Source organism: Melozone crissalis, unplaced genomic scaffold, assembly GCF_028551555.1.
Source record: "Melozone crissalis strain CALT ecotype California unplaced genomic scaffold, PUWL_Pcris_2 ptg000198l_1, whole genome shotgun sequence".
Lineage (NCBI taxonomy): Eukaryota > Metazoa > Chordata > Aves > Passeriformes > Passerellidae > Melozone > Melozone crissalis.
This window is the reverse complement of record NW_026535962.1, coordinates 2,470,691-2,487,416: the sequence shown is the minus strand read 5'-3', so window position 1 is coordinate 2,487,416 and position 16,726 is coordinate 2,470,691. Positions and strand designations below refer to the sequence as shown.

General features: G+C 55.2%; 1 protein-coding gene across 1 annotated transcript; it reads left to right on the top strand.

The window, feature by feature from the left end:
* Positions 1–314: 314 nt before the first annotated feature.
* On the top strand, positions 315–14,291 carry CCND3 (cyclin D3). The gene is made up of 5 exons (XM_054293981.1): positions 315–512; positions 1,880–2,095; positions 8,888–9,047; positions 10,059–10,192; positions 14,106–14,291. Exons 1-5 carry the CDS (start codon positions 315–317, stop codon positions 14,262–14,264), a joined length of 867 nt encoding a protein of 288 aa, XP_054149956.1. The 3' UTR covers positions 14,265–14,291.
* Positions 14,292–16,726: the final 2,435 nt, after the last annotated feature.

The window sequence follows — 16,726 nt, the reverse complement described above, 5'->3', positions numbered from 1 at the left end:
ACCCCTGGCCCCGCCCCCTCCGCGCCGCTCAGCCCTCTGATTGGTCAGTATCGTTATAACCACTCCCTCCAACTCGGCGGGCGCGGCGCTGCCTGTCTCTGATTGGCTGTAGCGCCGCAGTGCCGCTCGGTGATTGGCTGCGGCGCGGCTCGGGCACGCCCCCTCCCGGCGCGCGGCGGCGCTGGGGGCCGGGGCCGGGGCGGGAGCGGCGCCAGTTCCCGGCGTCCCGCGGCGGAGCCGGCGGTGCCCGCGGCGCCTCCTCCGTGCGCCCCTAAGCGCCCCCTCAGCGTCCTCATAACCCCTGCCCGCCCCTTATGGAGCTGCTGTGCGTGGAACCCGCGGCCCGCGCCCCCCGCGCCGGGCGGGACCCGCATCTGCTGGGGGACCGGCGGGTGCTGCAGAACCTGCTGAGCCTGGAGGAGCGCTACAGCCCCCGCGTGTCCTACTTCCAGTGCGTGCAGAGGGACATCCAGCCCTACATGCGCAAGATGTTGGCCTTCTGGATGCTGGAGGTACCGGGATGCTGCGGGGTTTGACCCAAAAAAACCCGGAGGACAAGCGGGGACAAGCCGGGAACAAGCGGGGGACAAGGCAGGGCTGATGGGTGTCGGGCACAGCGGTGATGCCGATGGGGATGGAGGGTGAAATACGCTCTCCTGTGCTAAAATTGGGATTTTTTTCACTCAAAAGCTCTGGACAGGGCGCAGCTCAGCCCCCAGGGGGAAATAATAACGCTGCTGTTAAGTTCCTGAAATTGAAAATGAATCTGCGGGTGGAGTTCGGGGCAGGGTCCCCATAAATGACAATTCCGCAGGGCTCCGTCCTGCCTGTCCCAGCCGGCGCTGCGGGCAGCGCTTCCAAAAAAATCCAGAATATTTCAATTTTAAAGAAGATTTTTTTCCCCCCTTTGCTATCATTATTCCCGCAATCCCCTTTTGTAGATAAACCCCGCTTTGGGAGCGGCTCTAAAAGCAGCGAGGTGGCACTGGGGGATGTCGCGACCCGCGTGTCATTGTCCCCATCGCTGCTGGCAGCAGGGTGGCGTTGGCTGCAGGAGGAGCAGAAACCGCGATAGATTTGGTGGCGGTGGTGTCGAAAGAAGGAAGTTCGCTGTGACAAGTGGCTGGGGACAGATAAGAGCACAGGGCTGAAATTTGGGAGCTGCTGGTGGGGAATTTGTGGAATTTGGGGGTTATTTGGGTGATGCCATTGATTGTCATCGTGTCCATGGAGAGCTCCAGGTGGAATTGCCAACCCTGGATCATTCTCTCCACACTCCAGCCAAAAGATGCACCAAAAAAACGGAATTTGGAGCTCCAGAGCTGCCTGAGGGATCCTCAGCAGGGCACAGCAGAATTGGGGCCAAATGGGGCAAATTCGGATTTATCCATGTGCTACAGGTGGAATTTCCAGTCCTGGATCCTTCTCTCCACCCTCCAGCCAAAAAATGCATCAAAAAAAGGAAATTTGGAGCTCCAGAGCTGCCCAGGGCAGGGGTGACACCTGGCAGGGGCATCCCCAGCAGGGCACAGCAGAAATGGGGCCAAATGGAGCAAATTCAGATTTATCCACATGTTCTCGGTAGAATTTCCAGCCCTGGATCTTCCTCTCCACCCTCCAGAGCTGCCCAGGGCAGGGGTGGCAGCAGACAGGAGCCATTCCCAGCAGGGCACAGCAGAAACGGGGCCAAATGGGGCAAATTCGGGTTTCTCCACGAGCTCTTTGGAGCTGCAGCCGCTCCCCACAGGAAGGCGAAGCCTCAGGGTGACACCGCGGGGGCAGCTCCCGGTGACAAGTGCGAAACAGCGGCTCTGAGGCCGAGCTCGGCTCCCTCCCCTCACCAAAACTTCCTTTTCTCTCTGTGCCGTGCCCGGGGCAGGTGTGTGAGGAGCAGAAGTGTGAGGAGGAGGTGTTCCCCCTGGCCATGAACTACGTGGATCGCTTCCTGGCCTCGGTGGCCGTGCACAAGAACCACCTGCAGCTGCTGGGGGCGGTGTGCATGCTGCTGGCCTCCAAGCTGAGGGAGACCATGCCCCTGACCGTGGAGAAGCTCTGCATCTACACCGACAACTCCATCACGCCCCAGGAGCTGCTGGTAACCCCTGAGTCCCCTCCCTGTGCCCAGTTCCTCCCTGGCATCTTCTTGGCATCTCCTGATCCCATCCCTCTGCGTTCCCCTCCTCCCTGGTGAAGGATTTTCCACCCTTCCTGTACTGGGCAGCAGAATTGTCCCCATCCTGGTTGTGGAGGACGTTTCCTGTGCCACCACCAATTGGTGACCACCTGACCACCAAGCTGTCACTCTGAGCTGTCACTGCAGTGACATCTCCAAGAGTCACAGCTCTGGTTGGCATCTCCTGATCCTGCTGTCCTGATCCCATCTCTCTGCATTTTCCCCCTCCCTGGTGAAGGATTTTCCATCCTACCCATGCAGAGCAGTAGAATTGTCCCCTCAGCTGTCCCCGTCCTGGCTGTGGGGGACATTTCCTGTGCCACCACCGAGCTGTCACTCTTGAGTTGTCGCTCCAGTGACATCTCCAGGACTCACAGCTCTGCTTGGCATCTCCTGATCCTGCTCTGCTGATCCCATCCCTCTGCATTCCCTTACTCCTTGGTGAAGGATTTTCCTCCCTCCCAATGCAACAGAATTGTCCCCGTCCTGGTTCTGAATGAAGTTTCCTGTCCCAGCTCTGAGCTGTCACTCCAGTGACATCTCCAAGGCTCCAAGTTCAGGGTCAGGCAGCTCTGGTGCCCTCCCAGTGTCCAGATCCTCCCTGGCAACCCCTGATCCCATCCCTCTGCATTCCCTTACTCCTTGGTGAAGGATTTTCCATCCTACCCATGCAGAGCAGTAGAATTGTGCCCTCCTGGTTGTGGAGGAAGTTTCCTGTGCCACCACCAAGTTGTCACTGTGGGCTGTCACTCCAAGACTCACAGCTCTGGTTCCCTCCCTGTGTCCCCTCCCAGTGCCCAGCTCCTGCCTGGCATCCCCTGATCCCATCCCTCTGCATTCCCCTCCTCCCTGGTGAAGGATGTTCCATCCTACCCATGCAGAGCAGTAGAATTGTCCCCTCAGCTGTCCCCATCCTGGTTCTGGAGGAAGTTTCCTGTCCCAGCTCTGGGCTGTCGCTGCAGTGACGTCTCCAAGGGTCACAGCTCTGGTGCCCTCCCAGTGCCCAGATCCTCCTGGCATCCCCTGATCCCATCCCTCTGCATTCCCTTACTCCTTGGTGAAGGATTTTCCACCCTTCCTGTACTGGGGACCAGAATTGTCCCCATCCTGGTTATGGAGGACGTTTCCTATGCCACCACCAAGCTGTCACTCTGAGCTGTCACTCTGGGTTGTCACTCCAGTGACATCTCCAAGAGTCACAGCTCTGGTGCCTTCCCAGTGCCCAGATCGTCCTGGCATCTCCTGATCCCATCCCTCTGCATTCCTCTCCTCCTTGGTGAAGGATTTTCCACCCTTCCTGTGCTGGGCAGCAGAATTGTCCCCTCAATTGTCCCCTCCTGGTTGTGGGGGACATTTCCTGTGCCACCACCAAGTTGTCACTCTGGGCTGTCACTGCAGTGACATTTCCAAGAGTCACAGCTCTGGTTGGCATCTCCTGATCCTGCTGTCCTGATCCCATCCCTCTGCATTCCCCTCCTCCCTGGTGAAGGATTTTCCATCCTACCCATGCTGGGCAGCAGAATTGTCCCCTCAATTGTCCCCATCTTGGTTGTGGGGGACATTTCCTGTGCCACCACTGAGTTGTCACTTTGGGCTGTCACTCTGGGCTGTCACTGCAGTGACATCTCCAAGCTCAGGGTCAGGGAATGTGAATTTCCCACATCCCCCCAATTTCTGCAGCTCTGCCTCCCCCCAGCTGCAGAAATTGGGGGAATGTGGGAAATTGGGGGAATGTGGGAAATTGGGGGAATGCGGGAAATTGGGGGAATGTGGGAATTGAGGGTATATGTGAAACTGGGGGAATGTGGGAATTGGGGGAATGTGGGAATTGGGGGAATGTGGGAATTGAGGGAATGTGGGAAATTGGGGGAATGTGGGAATTGGGGGAATGTGGGAATTGGGGGAATGTGGGAATTGAGGGTATATGTGAAACTGGGGGAATGTGGGAATTGGGGGGATGTGGGAGATTTCACTTCCACAGCAGCAGGAAAATTCACATTTTATTTGCAGAGTGAAGCAGCAGAAGTGGCTGTGAGGGCGTTGTGAGCTCAGTGGGTGCTCCAGGCTGCTGGGGATGGGTGGAATTCCTGCTCTGCCCCTGCATTTCTCACCCTGCATCCACAAAGTTCCATTCTGAGCTCTGAAAGGCCGAAAGTTTCTGATAAAACCTCTGAGATCCAACCCTGCGAGCTCAGCCCCAGCCACGAGGGAGGAAATGGGAGAAAAACCCTTTTTTTGGGGCTGAGGGAGGGAGCAGTGACCTCTCCTCGGTGACAGAGCATCCCTGGGGACCCCGGGGGCTTTTTGGGGTTACTCATCACCCCCCGAGCAGCTCTGGTGGTTTTGGGCTGGGATCTGAGCCCCAGAACCCCCAAAACTCTCAGGTGTGACTCAGGGGCACTGCAGAGCTCTGAGCTCAACCTGGTTTTTCCCAATTCTGGGGAAAATCCCCTCCCCTCCAGAACCCTGAAGTTATTACTGGGTGGTGATTGCCTTAATTAACACTCCTGATTAGCTGATGAGGAATGGGGTGCCCCATCCCTGAGGGACACCACGGCCACTCCTGGTGATCCTTGCAGGGTTTAAATCTGATTTTTGGGGAGGATTTGCTGTTCCCAGCCCAGCCTGGAGCATCCCTGCAGGTTCCCTCTCATTCCCAGGCTCCATTCCTGCTGGGAATTCTCCTTCCATCCAGCAAGGAGATAGAAAATAAATTAATTTATTTTCTCCCCTCCCAGGATCCCTGGGTTGCTCTTGGATGCTTTGTAATGTCGATATGGATGAAAATAATTTCATTTTGGGGGTCAAAATTGATTTTTTTTTTTGTTTTTCCAAGCAAACTGGATCCTTTTCTTCTCTCCTGGTGGGAATGAGAGCGCTCAGCAGAGCAGGGGTTGGTCCTGTTTGATGTCCAAGGGCTGCACAGAGAATCAGGAACCTGAGGGGGGGAAACTGAGGCACTGGGAGATCCCTGGGTGTGGAGAGTCTTCTTCCCTGAATTTCCATGGATTTTAACCCTTTTTGGAGCTCATCTTGCTCCAACAAGGAGAAAATACCCAGAAATCTGAAGGATTCACCCTGGCTGAGGGCCCTGAGGGAGTTAAATCCAATTTACTGGATTTCCATGGATTTTAACCTTTTTTGGAGCTCATCCTGCTCCAAAAAAGAGAAAATACCCAGGGATCTGTAAAGGATCACGCTGGCTGAGGGCCCTGAGGGAGTTAAATCTGAATTTCCACACCCCAGAGCTGCTCCTTCCCCCTCTGTGCTCACCCCCTGCTCCAGTAAAGAGGGAATGGAGGGAATATCCAGGGATATGAAGGATTCACCCTGGCTGAGGGAGTTAAATCTGAATTATCCATGGAGAATCCTCTTCCCTGGATTTCCATGGATTTCAACACTTTTTGGGACCATCTTGCTCCAGCAAAGAGAAAATATCCAGGGGTCTTTGAAGGATTCACCCTGACTGTGGGATTTAAACCCAGGTTATTGGATTTCCATGGATTTTAACCCTTTTTGGAGCTCATCCTGCTCCAATAAAGAGGGAATGGAGGGAATACCCAGGGATCTGAGGGATTCACCCTCACTGAGGGCCCTGAGGGAGTTAAATCTGAATTTCCTCACCCCAGAGCTGCTCCTTCCCCCTCTGTGCTCACCCCCTGCTCCAATAAAGAGGGAATATCCAGGGATCTGAAGGATTCACCCTGGTTGTGGGATTTAAACCCACGTTACCGGATTTCCATGGATTTTAACCCTTTTTGGGGCACATCCTGATCCAGTAAAGAGAAAATACCCAGGGATCTGAAGGATTTGCCCTGGCTGAGGGACCTGAGGGAGTTAAATCAAATTTACTGGATTTCCATGGATTTCAACCCTTTTTGGGGCAAATCATGCTCCAATAAAGAGAGAATACCCAGGGATCTGAAGGATTCACCCTGGCTGAGGGACCTGAGGGAGTTAAATCCAATTTACTGGATTTCCATGGATTTTAACCCTTTTTGGAGCTCATTCTGCTCCAGTATAGAGGGAATGCCCAGAGATCTGAAGGATTCACCCTCACTGAGGGCCCTGAGGGAGTTAAATCCAATTTACTGGATTTCCATGGATTTCAACCTTTTTTGGAGCTCATCCTGCTCCAAAAAAGAGAAAATACCCAGGGATCTGTAAAGGATCACGCTGGCTGAGGGCCCTGAGGGAGTTAAATCTGAATTTCCACACCCCAGAGCTGCTCCTTCCCCCTCTGTGCTCACCCCCTGCTCCAATAAAGAGGGAATATCCAGGGATCTGAAGGATTCACCCTGGTTGTGGGATTTAAACCCACGTTACCGGATTTCCATGGATTTTAACCCTTTTTGGGGCACATCCTGATCCAGTAAAGAGAAAATACCCAGGGATCTGAAGGATTCGCCCTGGCTGAGGGACCTGAGGGAGTTAAATCAAATTTACTGGATTTCCATGGATTTCAACCCTTTTTGGGGCAAATCATGCTCCAATAAAGAGAGAATACCCAGGGATCTGAAGGATTCACCCTGGCTGAGGGACCTGAGGGAGTTAAATCCAATTTACTGGATTTCCATGGATTTTAACCCTTTTTGGAGCTCATCCTGCTCCAGTATAGAGGGAATGCCCAGAGATCTGAGGGATTCACCCTCACTGAGGGCCCTGAGGGAGTTAAATCTGAATTTCCTCACCCCAGAGCTGCTCCTTCCCCCTCTGTGCTCACCCCCTGCTCTTTCCCAACGCCCTGAAGGAGGGAGGGCAGAGCAGGGCCAGGGGAGCTTCTGCAGCGGCCTGGGGACAATGGCACATCCTGGTGGCCCGGGGCCATCCCTGCAGGAAGCTGGCTCGCATTCCCGGGCCCTGCTTCCTCCTCCTCCTCCTCCTCCTCCTCGGCAGGGGCTTGGCAGCAGCTCAGCCCTTCAGAAGGACACAGAAGCGCTCTGGAGTCATTCTGGGGGAGAAGGAAATGATGCAAGGAGGGATTTGTCCATTTGGAGGAAGTTGGGTTTCCGTCCAGGCCCTTCTCTAACCCACCTTGGGGTTGGTTTTTTTTGTTTTGTTTTTTTTTTAATTTAATTCTTTATTTTAAAATTTAATTCTTTATTTTATTTTATTTTATTTTATTTTATTTTATTTTATTTTTTACATTATTTTATTTTATCTTATTATTTTATTTTATTTTATTTTATTTTTTACATTATTTTATTTTATCTTATTATTCTTATTTTATTTTATTTTATTTTTTATTTTACAGTATTTTATCTTATTATTCTTATTTTATTTTATGTTATTTTTTATTTTACAGTATTTTATTTTATGTTATTTTATTTGATGTTATTATTTCTGCTATTTTATTTTATGTGATTATTCTTATGTTATTTTTTATTTTATTTTTATTTTACATTATTTTACATTATTTTACGTTATTTTATGCTATGTTATTATTTTATTTTTATTTTATGTTATTATTTTTATGTTTTATTTTATTTTATTTTATTTTATTTTATTTTATTTTATTTTATTTTATTTTATTTTATTTTTTTCCTAAAGACTTTTCTGGCCTGGCTGAGAGGGAGTTCAGCTGCTCAGAGCTTGGGTGGAGCAGCTTTGGGACAGGAATGGCTCCTGAGGGGACAATGGGGTGACAGATTGTGCCCAGGGTGGCCTTTGGGACAGGAATGGCTCCTGAGGGGACATTGGGGTGACAGATTGTGCCCAGGGTGGCCTTTGGGACAGGAATGGCTCCTGAGGGTGACACATTGCGCCCAGGCTGGGTTTTGGGGCAGCTTGAGCAATTCTGCTCCTTTGAGCAACCCAGGGCGGGTTTGTTGTGCAAGGGGAAGGAGGGAAGGGAGGCGACGACGAGAAACAAATGGGAAAATGAAGATCTGAGCTTGGGAAAGAATTGTCACCGTTGTCACTTCCTCAAATCCGTCTGTGCTGAGCTCTGGGCAGCGCTGGTGGGATCCTGAGTTTGGGGGAGAAGGGGATTTGTGCTGGGTGGGGGAGCAGAAATGAACCTGAGCCTGACCTGAGCCCCGGGCAGCCCTGGAGCCTCGGCAGGGACACAGCCAGGGCTGGAATTGTGCCATGGGGACAGCGGGGACAGCATGGGGACAGCCCTTCCGCACCCTGGAGCCTCCTGGGCTGGAATTGTGCCATGGGGACAGTGGGGACAGCATGGGGACAATCCCTCTGCCCTTCCGCACCCTGGAGCCTCCTGGGCTGGAATTGTGCCATGGGGACAGTGTGGGGACAGCACAAGGGACAGCCCTTCCCCATCCTGGAGCCTCCTGGGCTGGAATTGTGCCATGGGGACAGTGGGGACAGCATGGGGACAGCCCTTCCGCACCCTGGAGCCTCCTGGGCTGGAATTGTGCCATGGGGACAGTGTGGGGACAGCACAAGGGACAGCCCTTCCCCATCCTGGAGCCTCCTGGGCTGGAATTGTGCCATGGGGACAGTGGGGACAGCATGGGGACAGCCCTTCCGCACCCTGGAGCCTCCTGGGCTGGAATTGTGCCATGGGGACAGTGGGGACAGCGTGGGGACAACTGCTCTGCCCTTCCCTGTCCTGCCTTGGTCCTGGGGCCTCCTGGGCTGGAATTGTGCCATGGGGACAGTGTGGGGACAGTCCCAGTGCCCTTCCCCGTCCTGCCCTGTCCCTGGCGCTCCTGAGCCCCCCATGACGTGCCGCCCTCTCTGTGCCCTCAGCACTGGGAGCTGCTGGTGCTGGAGAAGCTCAAGTGGGACCTGGTGTCGGTGATTGCCAACGATTTCCTGCCGCACATCCTGCACCGGCTGCCGCTGCCCGCCGACAAGGTGGAGCTGGTGAAGAAGCACGCGCAGACCTTCATCGCCCTCTGCGCCACAGGTAGGGGCTGCTGGCACGCCTGGCACGCCTGGCATGGGTCCCCTCCTTTTTTGGGGCTTCTTTGCAGGTGCTGTGGGATGCCAGGAGAGCAGGGGTGCGTGCCAGGCTCTGTGTGCCTGTGGGAGGGCGGGTGGGGTCCCCAGGATGGAGAATTGAGAATCTGATTCCTTGTTCTTAGAAGGACAATTTATTGATATAATATAATATAATATAATATAATATAATATAATATAATATAATGTAATATCTATTATGTTCTATATTATATTACATTATATTATATCATATTATATTAATAATATATTGTATTAATGTATAATATTATAATACTGTATTCTTTTATTCCATATTATAATATAATGCATATTATATTATATCATATCATATTACATCATATTATATTATACCATATTATATTACATTACATTACATTACATTATAATATATTACATTACATTACATTACACTATATTATAATATTCTTTTATTCCATGTTATAATATAATATATTATAATATTCCATATTATAATATAATATATGCATTATAATGTATAATAGAATGACTATTATATTTTCTATATTATACCATATCATATCATACCATATTATATCATACCATACTATATTATACTATGCTATATTACATTATGCTATACTAAAATTATACTAAAGAATAGAGAAAGGGAAGGAATGATAATGAAATCTTGTGACTGCTCAGAGTCCTGACACAGCCGGACTGTGACTGGTCATTAATTAAAAACAACCACACAAGACCAATCACAGATGCACCTGTTGCACCCCACAGCAGCAGATAATTATTGCTCACATTTCCTTTCTGAGTCTTCTCAGCAGAAACATCCTAAGGAAAGGATTTTCATAAAATACCTCTGTGACAGCTCTCCTCCACCCCACGCTGCACAGAGCCCTCTGTGGGGCCCTGCAGGGCAAACCCCGACCCCAGAGCCCACCTGCCCCTCCCTGACATCTCCTCTCCCCTGTGCTGGCTGCAGACTGCACCTTTGTGATGTACCCGCCGTCCATGATCGCCACCGGCAGCATCGGCGCCGCCGCGCACGGCCTGGGGCTGCCGGGCAGCGGAGAGGCCCTGACCGAGCTGCTGGCCAGGACCACGGGCACCGAGCTGGTCAGTGACGGGCACAGGGCTGGCACCGAGCTGGGAGTGGGCATTGGGGCTGGGAAGTGCCACTGGGGCTGGCACTGAGCTGGGGAGTGCCACTGGGGCTGGCACAGCTGTGCTGAGTCTTACTGGGGCTGGCACTGAGATGGAGTGCCACTGGGACTTGCAACAGGGTGGGGAGTGTTACTGGGGCTGGCACCGAGCTGCTGGCCAGGACCACGGGCACTGAGCTGATGAATGAGTGCCACTGGGGCTGGCACTGAGGTGAGGAGTGTTACTGGGGCTGGCACCGAGCTCTGAGTGGTCACCGGGGCTGGCACCAAGCTGAGGAGTGGGCACTGGGGCTGGGGAGTGCCTCTGGGGCTGGCACCGAGCTCTGAGTGGGCACCGGGGCTGGCACAGCTGTGGAGGGGGCACTGGGGCTGGCACAGCTGTGGGAGCCTTGCTGCCGCTCAGAGGAAGGGTTCTCCATCAGGATAGGACGGCTACATGGGGAGGGTGTGGGCTCTGTGCCTCTGGAGATGTTCCAGATCCACCTGATGTGTCACCTGTGTCACCTGTGTCACCTGCTCCAGGTGAACGTGGTGAGGGAGGGACTGGGATGGACTGGTCATGGTGATGGACTGGCCACAGGGATGGACAGCCTGGGATGGTCTGGCTGTGCTGATGGTCACTGGGATGGTCTGACTGTGCTGATGGTCACTGGGATGGTCTGGCCGTGGTGATGGTCACTGGGATGGTGTGGCTGTGCTGATGGTCACTGGGATGGTCTGGCCGTGCTGATGGTCACTGGGATGGTGTGGCCGTGCTGATGGTCACTGGGATGGTGTGGCTGTGCTGATGGTCACTGGGATGGTGTGGCCATGGTGATGGTCACTGGGATGGTCTGGCCGTGGTGATGGTCACTGGGATGGTCTGGCCGTGGTGATGGTCACTGGGATGGTCTGGCTGTGCTGATGGTCACTGGGATGGTCTGGCTGTGCTGATGGTCACTGGGATGGTGTGGCCGTGCTGATGGTCACTGGGATGGTGTGGATGTGCTGATGGCCACTGGGATGGTGTGGCTGTGCTGATGGTCACTGGGATGGTCTGGCCGTGCTGATGGTCACTGGGATGGTCTGGCTGTGCTGATGGTCACTGGGATGGTGTGGCTGTGCTGATGGTCACTGGGATGGTGTGGCTGTGCTGATGGTCACTGGGATGGTGTGGCTGTGCTGATGGTCACTGGGATGGTCTGGCTGTGCTGATGGTCACTGGGATGGTCTGGCAGTGCTGATGGTCACTGGGATGGTCTGGCTGTGCTGATGGCCACTGGGATGGTGTGGCTGTGCTGATGGTCACTGGGATGGTCTGGCTGTGCTGATGGTCACTGGGATGGTCTGGCAGTGCTGATGGTCACTGGGATGGTCTGGCTGTGCTGATGGTCACTGGGATGGTGTGGCCATGGTGATGGTCACTGGGATGGTGTGGCAGTGCTGATGGTCACTGGGATGGTCTGGCTGTGCTGATGGTCACTGGGATGGTCTGGCTGTGGTGATGGTCACTGGGATGGTGTGGCTGTGCTGATGGTCACTGGGATGGTGTGGCAGTGCTGATGGTCACTGGGATGGTGTGGCCGTGCTGATGGTCAGCCAGGGATGCAGGGATGGACTCGAGGGCCCTTCCAGCCCCATCTGCTCTGGGTTCTGTGGGATTTTGCTGTTCAGACGGTGCTGCCCCGGTTTGAGGAGAGCCCAGGGCTGTGGGCTGATCCCAGGCACAGCCAGGGCGGGCTCAGAGCCCTTGGGGTGCCACACAAAGGGCAGGATCCGTTCCCTGCCCGGGCAGGTGTTGGCAGGATCGGGTTCTCGGCCTGGGATGGGGACAGGGACACTCAGGCCCAGCATCTGCTCCCCTCAGTGTCTGGTTGCACCTGGGGGGGACAGGGGGGGCTGGGACATGAAACCTTCCAGCTCTGGGGGGGCTCTGCAGCCCCTCAGTGCCCTGGGAGGGGGCACAGGGACCCTGTGGGGCTCCAATCTGAGCTTCTCCTCTCCCCTTTGATCTCCTCCCCTGCCCAGGTGGGTTACACTCCCCTGCCAGGGCCTGGGGTGGCTTTGTCCGGGGGGAGGCTCCTGCTCTGTTTGTGCAGATGGAATTTTTTTTGTTCTCTGGGGCCTTTTTGAAGAGAGAATCAGTGCGGCCACCTGCTCCCAAGCTGCTCTGGGAGCCGGGGCTGTGCAGGGAACAGGTGGGAAGCAGGGAGGGCTCTGTGCAGGGAGAGGAGCTGAAATGGAGCCCGGCACCCTCCTGTCCGCTCCTGTCCCTCCCCGGCATCTGCTGTGCCCCCTGCCCAGGTGTGGGGTGCCTCACAAGCAGCTCAGCCCGGGCAGGGCCAGGGCAGCTCCTCCTGGGATTGAACACAGAATTTTGGGTTCCTCAGAGAGCTCCTGGGCTCAGCTCCCTCATTCGTGCTGCTGCTTCTTCCTGAGCGTACCCAGGTGCCCATGGAGATGCCCAGCTTATGCCCAGGAGATGCACAGACCATGCCCAGGTGTCTGTGGGGATGCCCAGCCCCTGCCCAGGTGCCCATGGAGAGGCCCAGGTGATGCCCAGCCCCTGCCCAGGTGCCCATGAGGATGCCCAGCTCCTGCCCAGGTGCCCCAGGGGATGCCCAGCCCCTGCCCAGGTGCCCGTGGAGATGCCCAGGGGATGCCCAGGGAATGCAGAGCCCCTGCCCAGGTGTCTATAGGGATGCCCAGCCCATGCCCACGTACCCCAGGGGATGCCCAGATGCCCATGAGGATGCAGAGCCCCTGCCCAGGTGCCCATGGAGCTGCCCAGGGAATGCCCAGCTCATGCCCAGGTGCCCCTGGCACTCAGGCCCGGGGCAAGAGGAGCCAGGCAGGGGGAGCGGGGCAGGGCCGGGGCAGGGGGAGCGGGGCAGGGCCGGGGCAGGGGAGCGGGGCAGGGGCAGCCGGGCAGGGGGAGCGGGGCAGGGGCGGGGCAGGGGCAGCCGGGCAGGGGGAGCCGGGCAGGGGGAGCGGGGCAGGGGCAGCCGGGCGTTGCTATTTTCGCTCGCCACATCCTCTGTCAGTTTCTAAGAAGCGCCGCGGATTCCTGGTAAGAGATTTCAGGGTGTGACAATGTCCCGTGAGGTGCAAACTGTCACCGGGCCGGGCCGTGCCCCTGGGGTGTCCGGGTGGGAGTTTCCTCCCGCTTTTACAGCTCGAGGGGGAAAAACCAGAGCAGGGTTTGCATTTCTGGCCAGGTTCTGTGCTGTCCCCCAGCTCGGGGGTGTCCCAGAGGGGACAGGAGGGTGGAAACCTTGTCAGAAGTTTCTGAACCAGGGGCACCCAGCAGAATTCCTGGGAATGCTGGGCTGGAGGGCCTGGGGAGCTGGAGAAGGATCCATGTCCCAAGGACATTCACATTTTTGGGATTTGGGACGTTTGTCCTGCCCTTGTCACCCATCTGCAGCCACCCCCTGGCTCCAGGACTTTGGGAAGCTCTGCTGGACTCAACATTCCTGCAGAACAGGGGGTCAGCATTGAGGAGAACAACCAGAGTGTGGGGATTTACCTGGGGAGGGACAAAGATGGAGAAAATCTCCTTTTGCTGCTGGTCAGATGGAAAAAAAAAAAAAAAAATCAATAATTATTTTCATTTCTTTCATGCCCTGCCCTTGCAGATGAAGTCAGTGTCTTCTCTTGAAATATCACGTCTGCTTGCAGAAAAGCAATATAATTATTGTCGTAGGCATAATAAACCATAGCACTGCAATCCAAGAGGTTGCTGGGGGGGTCAGAGGTCCTGAAGCCCTGAGAGGTTTTGTTTGGGAGAATCCCTGGGCCAGGAGCTCCGGTGGCAGGGACAGAGCTGTCCTGAAGGAGCAGCAGGAGCGCAGATCTGATGCCCCATCTGTGTTTCCCCGTTCCAGGACTGCCTGAAGGCCTGCCAGGAGCAGATCGAGGCGGCCCTGGCCGAGAGCCTGAAGCAGGCATCCCAACCCCAGCAGGAATTCGGCTCCAAGGCGGCGCCGTACGCGGGCAGCCAGCCCACCAGCACCCCCACGGACGTCACCGACGTCAACCTGTGACCAAAGGAGCCCTTGGCCGGAGCTCCAGCCCCTCCCTGGGCACCCCCAGCTCGCTGCAGCCCCTGCCCACCCAGCTGCTCCCAGGACACGGGGAGCAGGAGCCTGGAGGGGAAGTTGGAATTGTTTCTGTGTCGGTGTTCCCCGGCTCTCCGCGTTCCTCACGGCGCCACGTCCAGCCCCCCGTGAGGGACAGAAATCGCAGAGCCACCCCAGTCCTGGTCACCCCCAGCAGCTGCTTGGTCCTCATTGCTTCGTGCCGCGTCCCCACGGCTCCAGGGGACGCCGTGCAGCTGCTTGTGCTCGGGGAGGAGCCGTGGGGCTTGTTTGGGGTTTTTGCTGTTGGGTGTGGGAATTTCGGGGACGCGCCTCAGGAGGAGTTCAGGGTCCCCTCGGCTGCTTAATTTATTGTTCACTGCTGGGAAAAGGGGAGGGAGGAGAGCTGGAATCCCTCAGGGTGCTGGGTGCTGCTCTCCTCTCCTCCCCAGTGAAGTGCCTTCCCCCTTCCTCCCTTCCCTGGCTCCCTGGGCAGCGGCAGACTCTCCTCAGAGCTGCCTTTGGTAGCTTAGGCATCGGACTAGGATTTAAGGAAAACCTCTGAACGTGCTGCTATGGTCTGGGATGCATCTCCACTCTTCCAAGGCAGGGATTTCAGATCGTGCTCAGGAGGGAGCTGCGGCCGATCCGCGCGGATCCGGAGCTGCCTCCTGACAGGGTGGAAAACTTTGCTGCGCACTTGAGTTGGGAAAGCAATTACCGCATTTTTGTATTGTTGTCGTTGATTCTTTGTTAGGTTAGGTTTTTTTTATAAAAATTGTTGTAAAACAGAAAAAAAAAAAAAAAAAAAAAAGAAAAAAAAATAATGCTGCTTTTCTATGAGAAATCCAGAGTGGAATTAACCAGGAGAAGCCAGAGACTCCACAGGGATGGGAAGCAGAATCTGCTGCTGCTCCCTGGGGACATCTGGACGTGCGGCTGTTGTCCTCCCGTGGGGGATGTGTGGAAAAGGAGGTCGAGATCTTCCTTTTGGATGGCACCGAGCCCACAAAAATCCGGCGGAAAAAGGTGGGGCTGCTGCTCCTCCCTGAGCCTGCCCGGCCCGGAAACCCACGGAGCCGCTGCCCCCTGCGAGCAGGAGGGCTGGGACAGGGCCTGCCTGTGCAAGAGGAAATGTCTTTCTTTCTTTCTTTCTTCTTAGTTTTTTATTTTTTTTTTTTTTAATATATATATAAATATATATATATATATCAAAGTGAATTTTTAATTTAAGAGTAAAACTGGTTTGGTGTTCACTCGCACGAGTCTCGCTGCTGGGAGAGCCAGAGAACCCTGTGATGTTGCAATAAAATATTTTAAACAAAAAAAAAACCCAAAAAAAACGGTGGCTCGAGGGTTTCCCTGTGCTGTTCTTGGATCTTTTCCTGGGTTTGGGGATCCCTTGGGAGCTCCAGCCTTGCTTTTCCCAGCACGGAGTGGGGAGAGGACCCTGAGGGACACTCGGGGGTGGTGGTGGAGCCAAAATCCTTCCTGCGGGTGAGGTGGCCCTGGAGCAGAGGCAGCGCCTTCTCCTGGAGGGTGAGGGGCCCTGGAGCAGCTCAGGGGGTGCCAGGACAGTGCCAGGAGCTCTGTGCCAGCCCGGGCTCCCTCCTGTGCCCATCGGCCTCGAATCAGATAAAATCAGCGAGTCACAGAAAAGGCTGAGGGGCGTGGGGACCGCGGGGGTGACAACAGGGGGCACAGCTCGGGGTGCAGCAGGGGCTGCTCCTGCTCCTGCCACAGGAGGTGACAACAGGGGGCAGCTGCCCTGGGCACAGCTCGGGGTGCAGCAGGGGCTCCTCTCTGTGGCCAAAAACTGCAGAGCACAAACCTGGCAGTGACAGTGGCAGCAGGGCACAGAGCTGGCAGTGACAGTGACAGCAGGGCACAGAGCTGGCAGTGACAGTGGCAGCAGGGGACAGAGCTGGCAGTGACAGTGGCAGCAGGGGACAGAGCTGGCAGTGACAGTGGCAGCAGGGCACGGACCTGGCAGTGACAGTGACAGCAGGGCACGGACCTGGCAGTGACAGTGGCAGCAGGGGACAGAGCTGGCAGTGACAGTGGCAGCAGGGCACGGAGCTGGCAGTGACAGTGACAGCAGGGGACAGAGCTGGCAGTGACAGTGACAGCAGGGCACGGACCTGGCAGTGACAGTGACAGCAGGGGACAGAGCTGGCAGTGACAGTGGCAGCAGGGCACGGACCTGGCAGTGACAGTGACAGCAGGGCACAGAGCTGGCAGTGACAGTGACAGCAGGGCACACAGCTGGCAGTGACAGTGGCAGCAGGGCACGGACCTGGCAGTGACAGTGACAGCAGGGCACAGAGCTGGCAGTGACAGTGGCTGCAGGGCACAGGGAAGAGCAGCCTGGTGGAAAAGTCTCCCCTGGGTTTGGTTCTCCAGCAGAGGTGGCACTCGGGCACGGTGCC

Coding starts and splice junctions, on each gene's coding strand:
- CCND3 (XM_054293981.1), top strand. CDS start 315: ATGGAGCTGCTGTGCGTGGAACCCGCGGCCCGCGCCCCCCGCGCCGGG. Junction 2,096..8,887: donor TCACGCCCCAGGAGCTGCTG/GTAACCCCTGAG, acceptor CTGTGCCCTCAG/CACTGGGAGCTGCTGGTGCT. Junction 10,193..14,105: donor GGACCACGGGCACCGAGCTG/GTCAGTGACGGG, acceptor TCCCCGTTCCAG/GACTGCCTGAAGGCCTGCCA.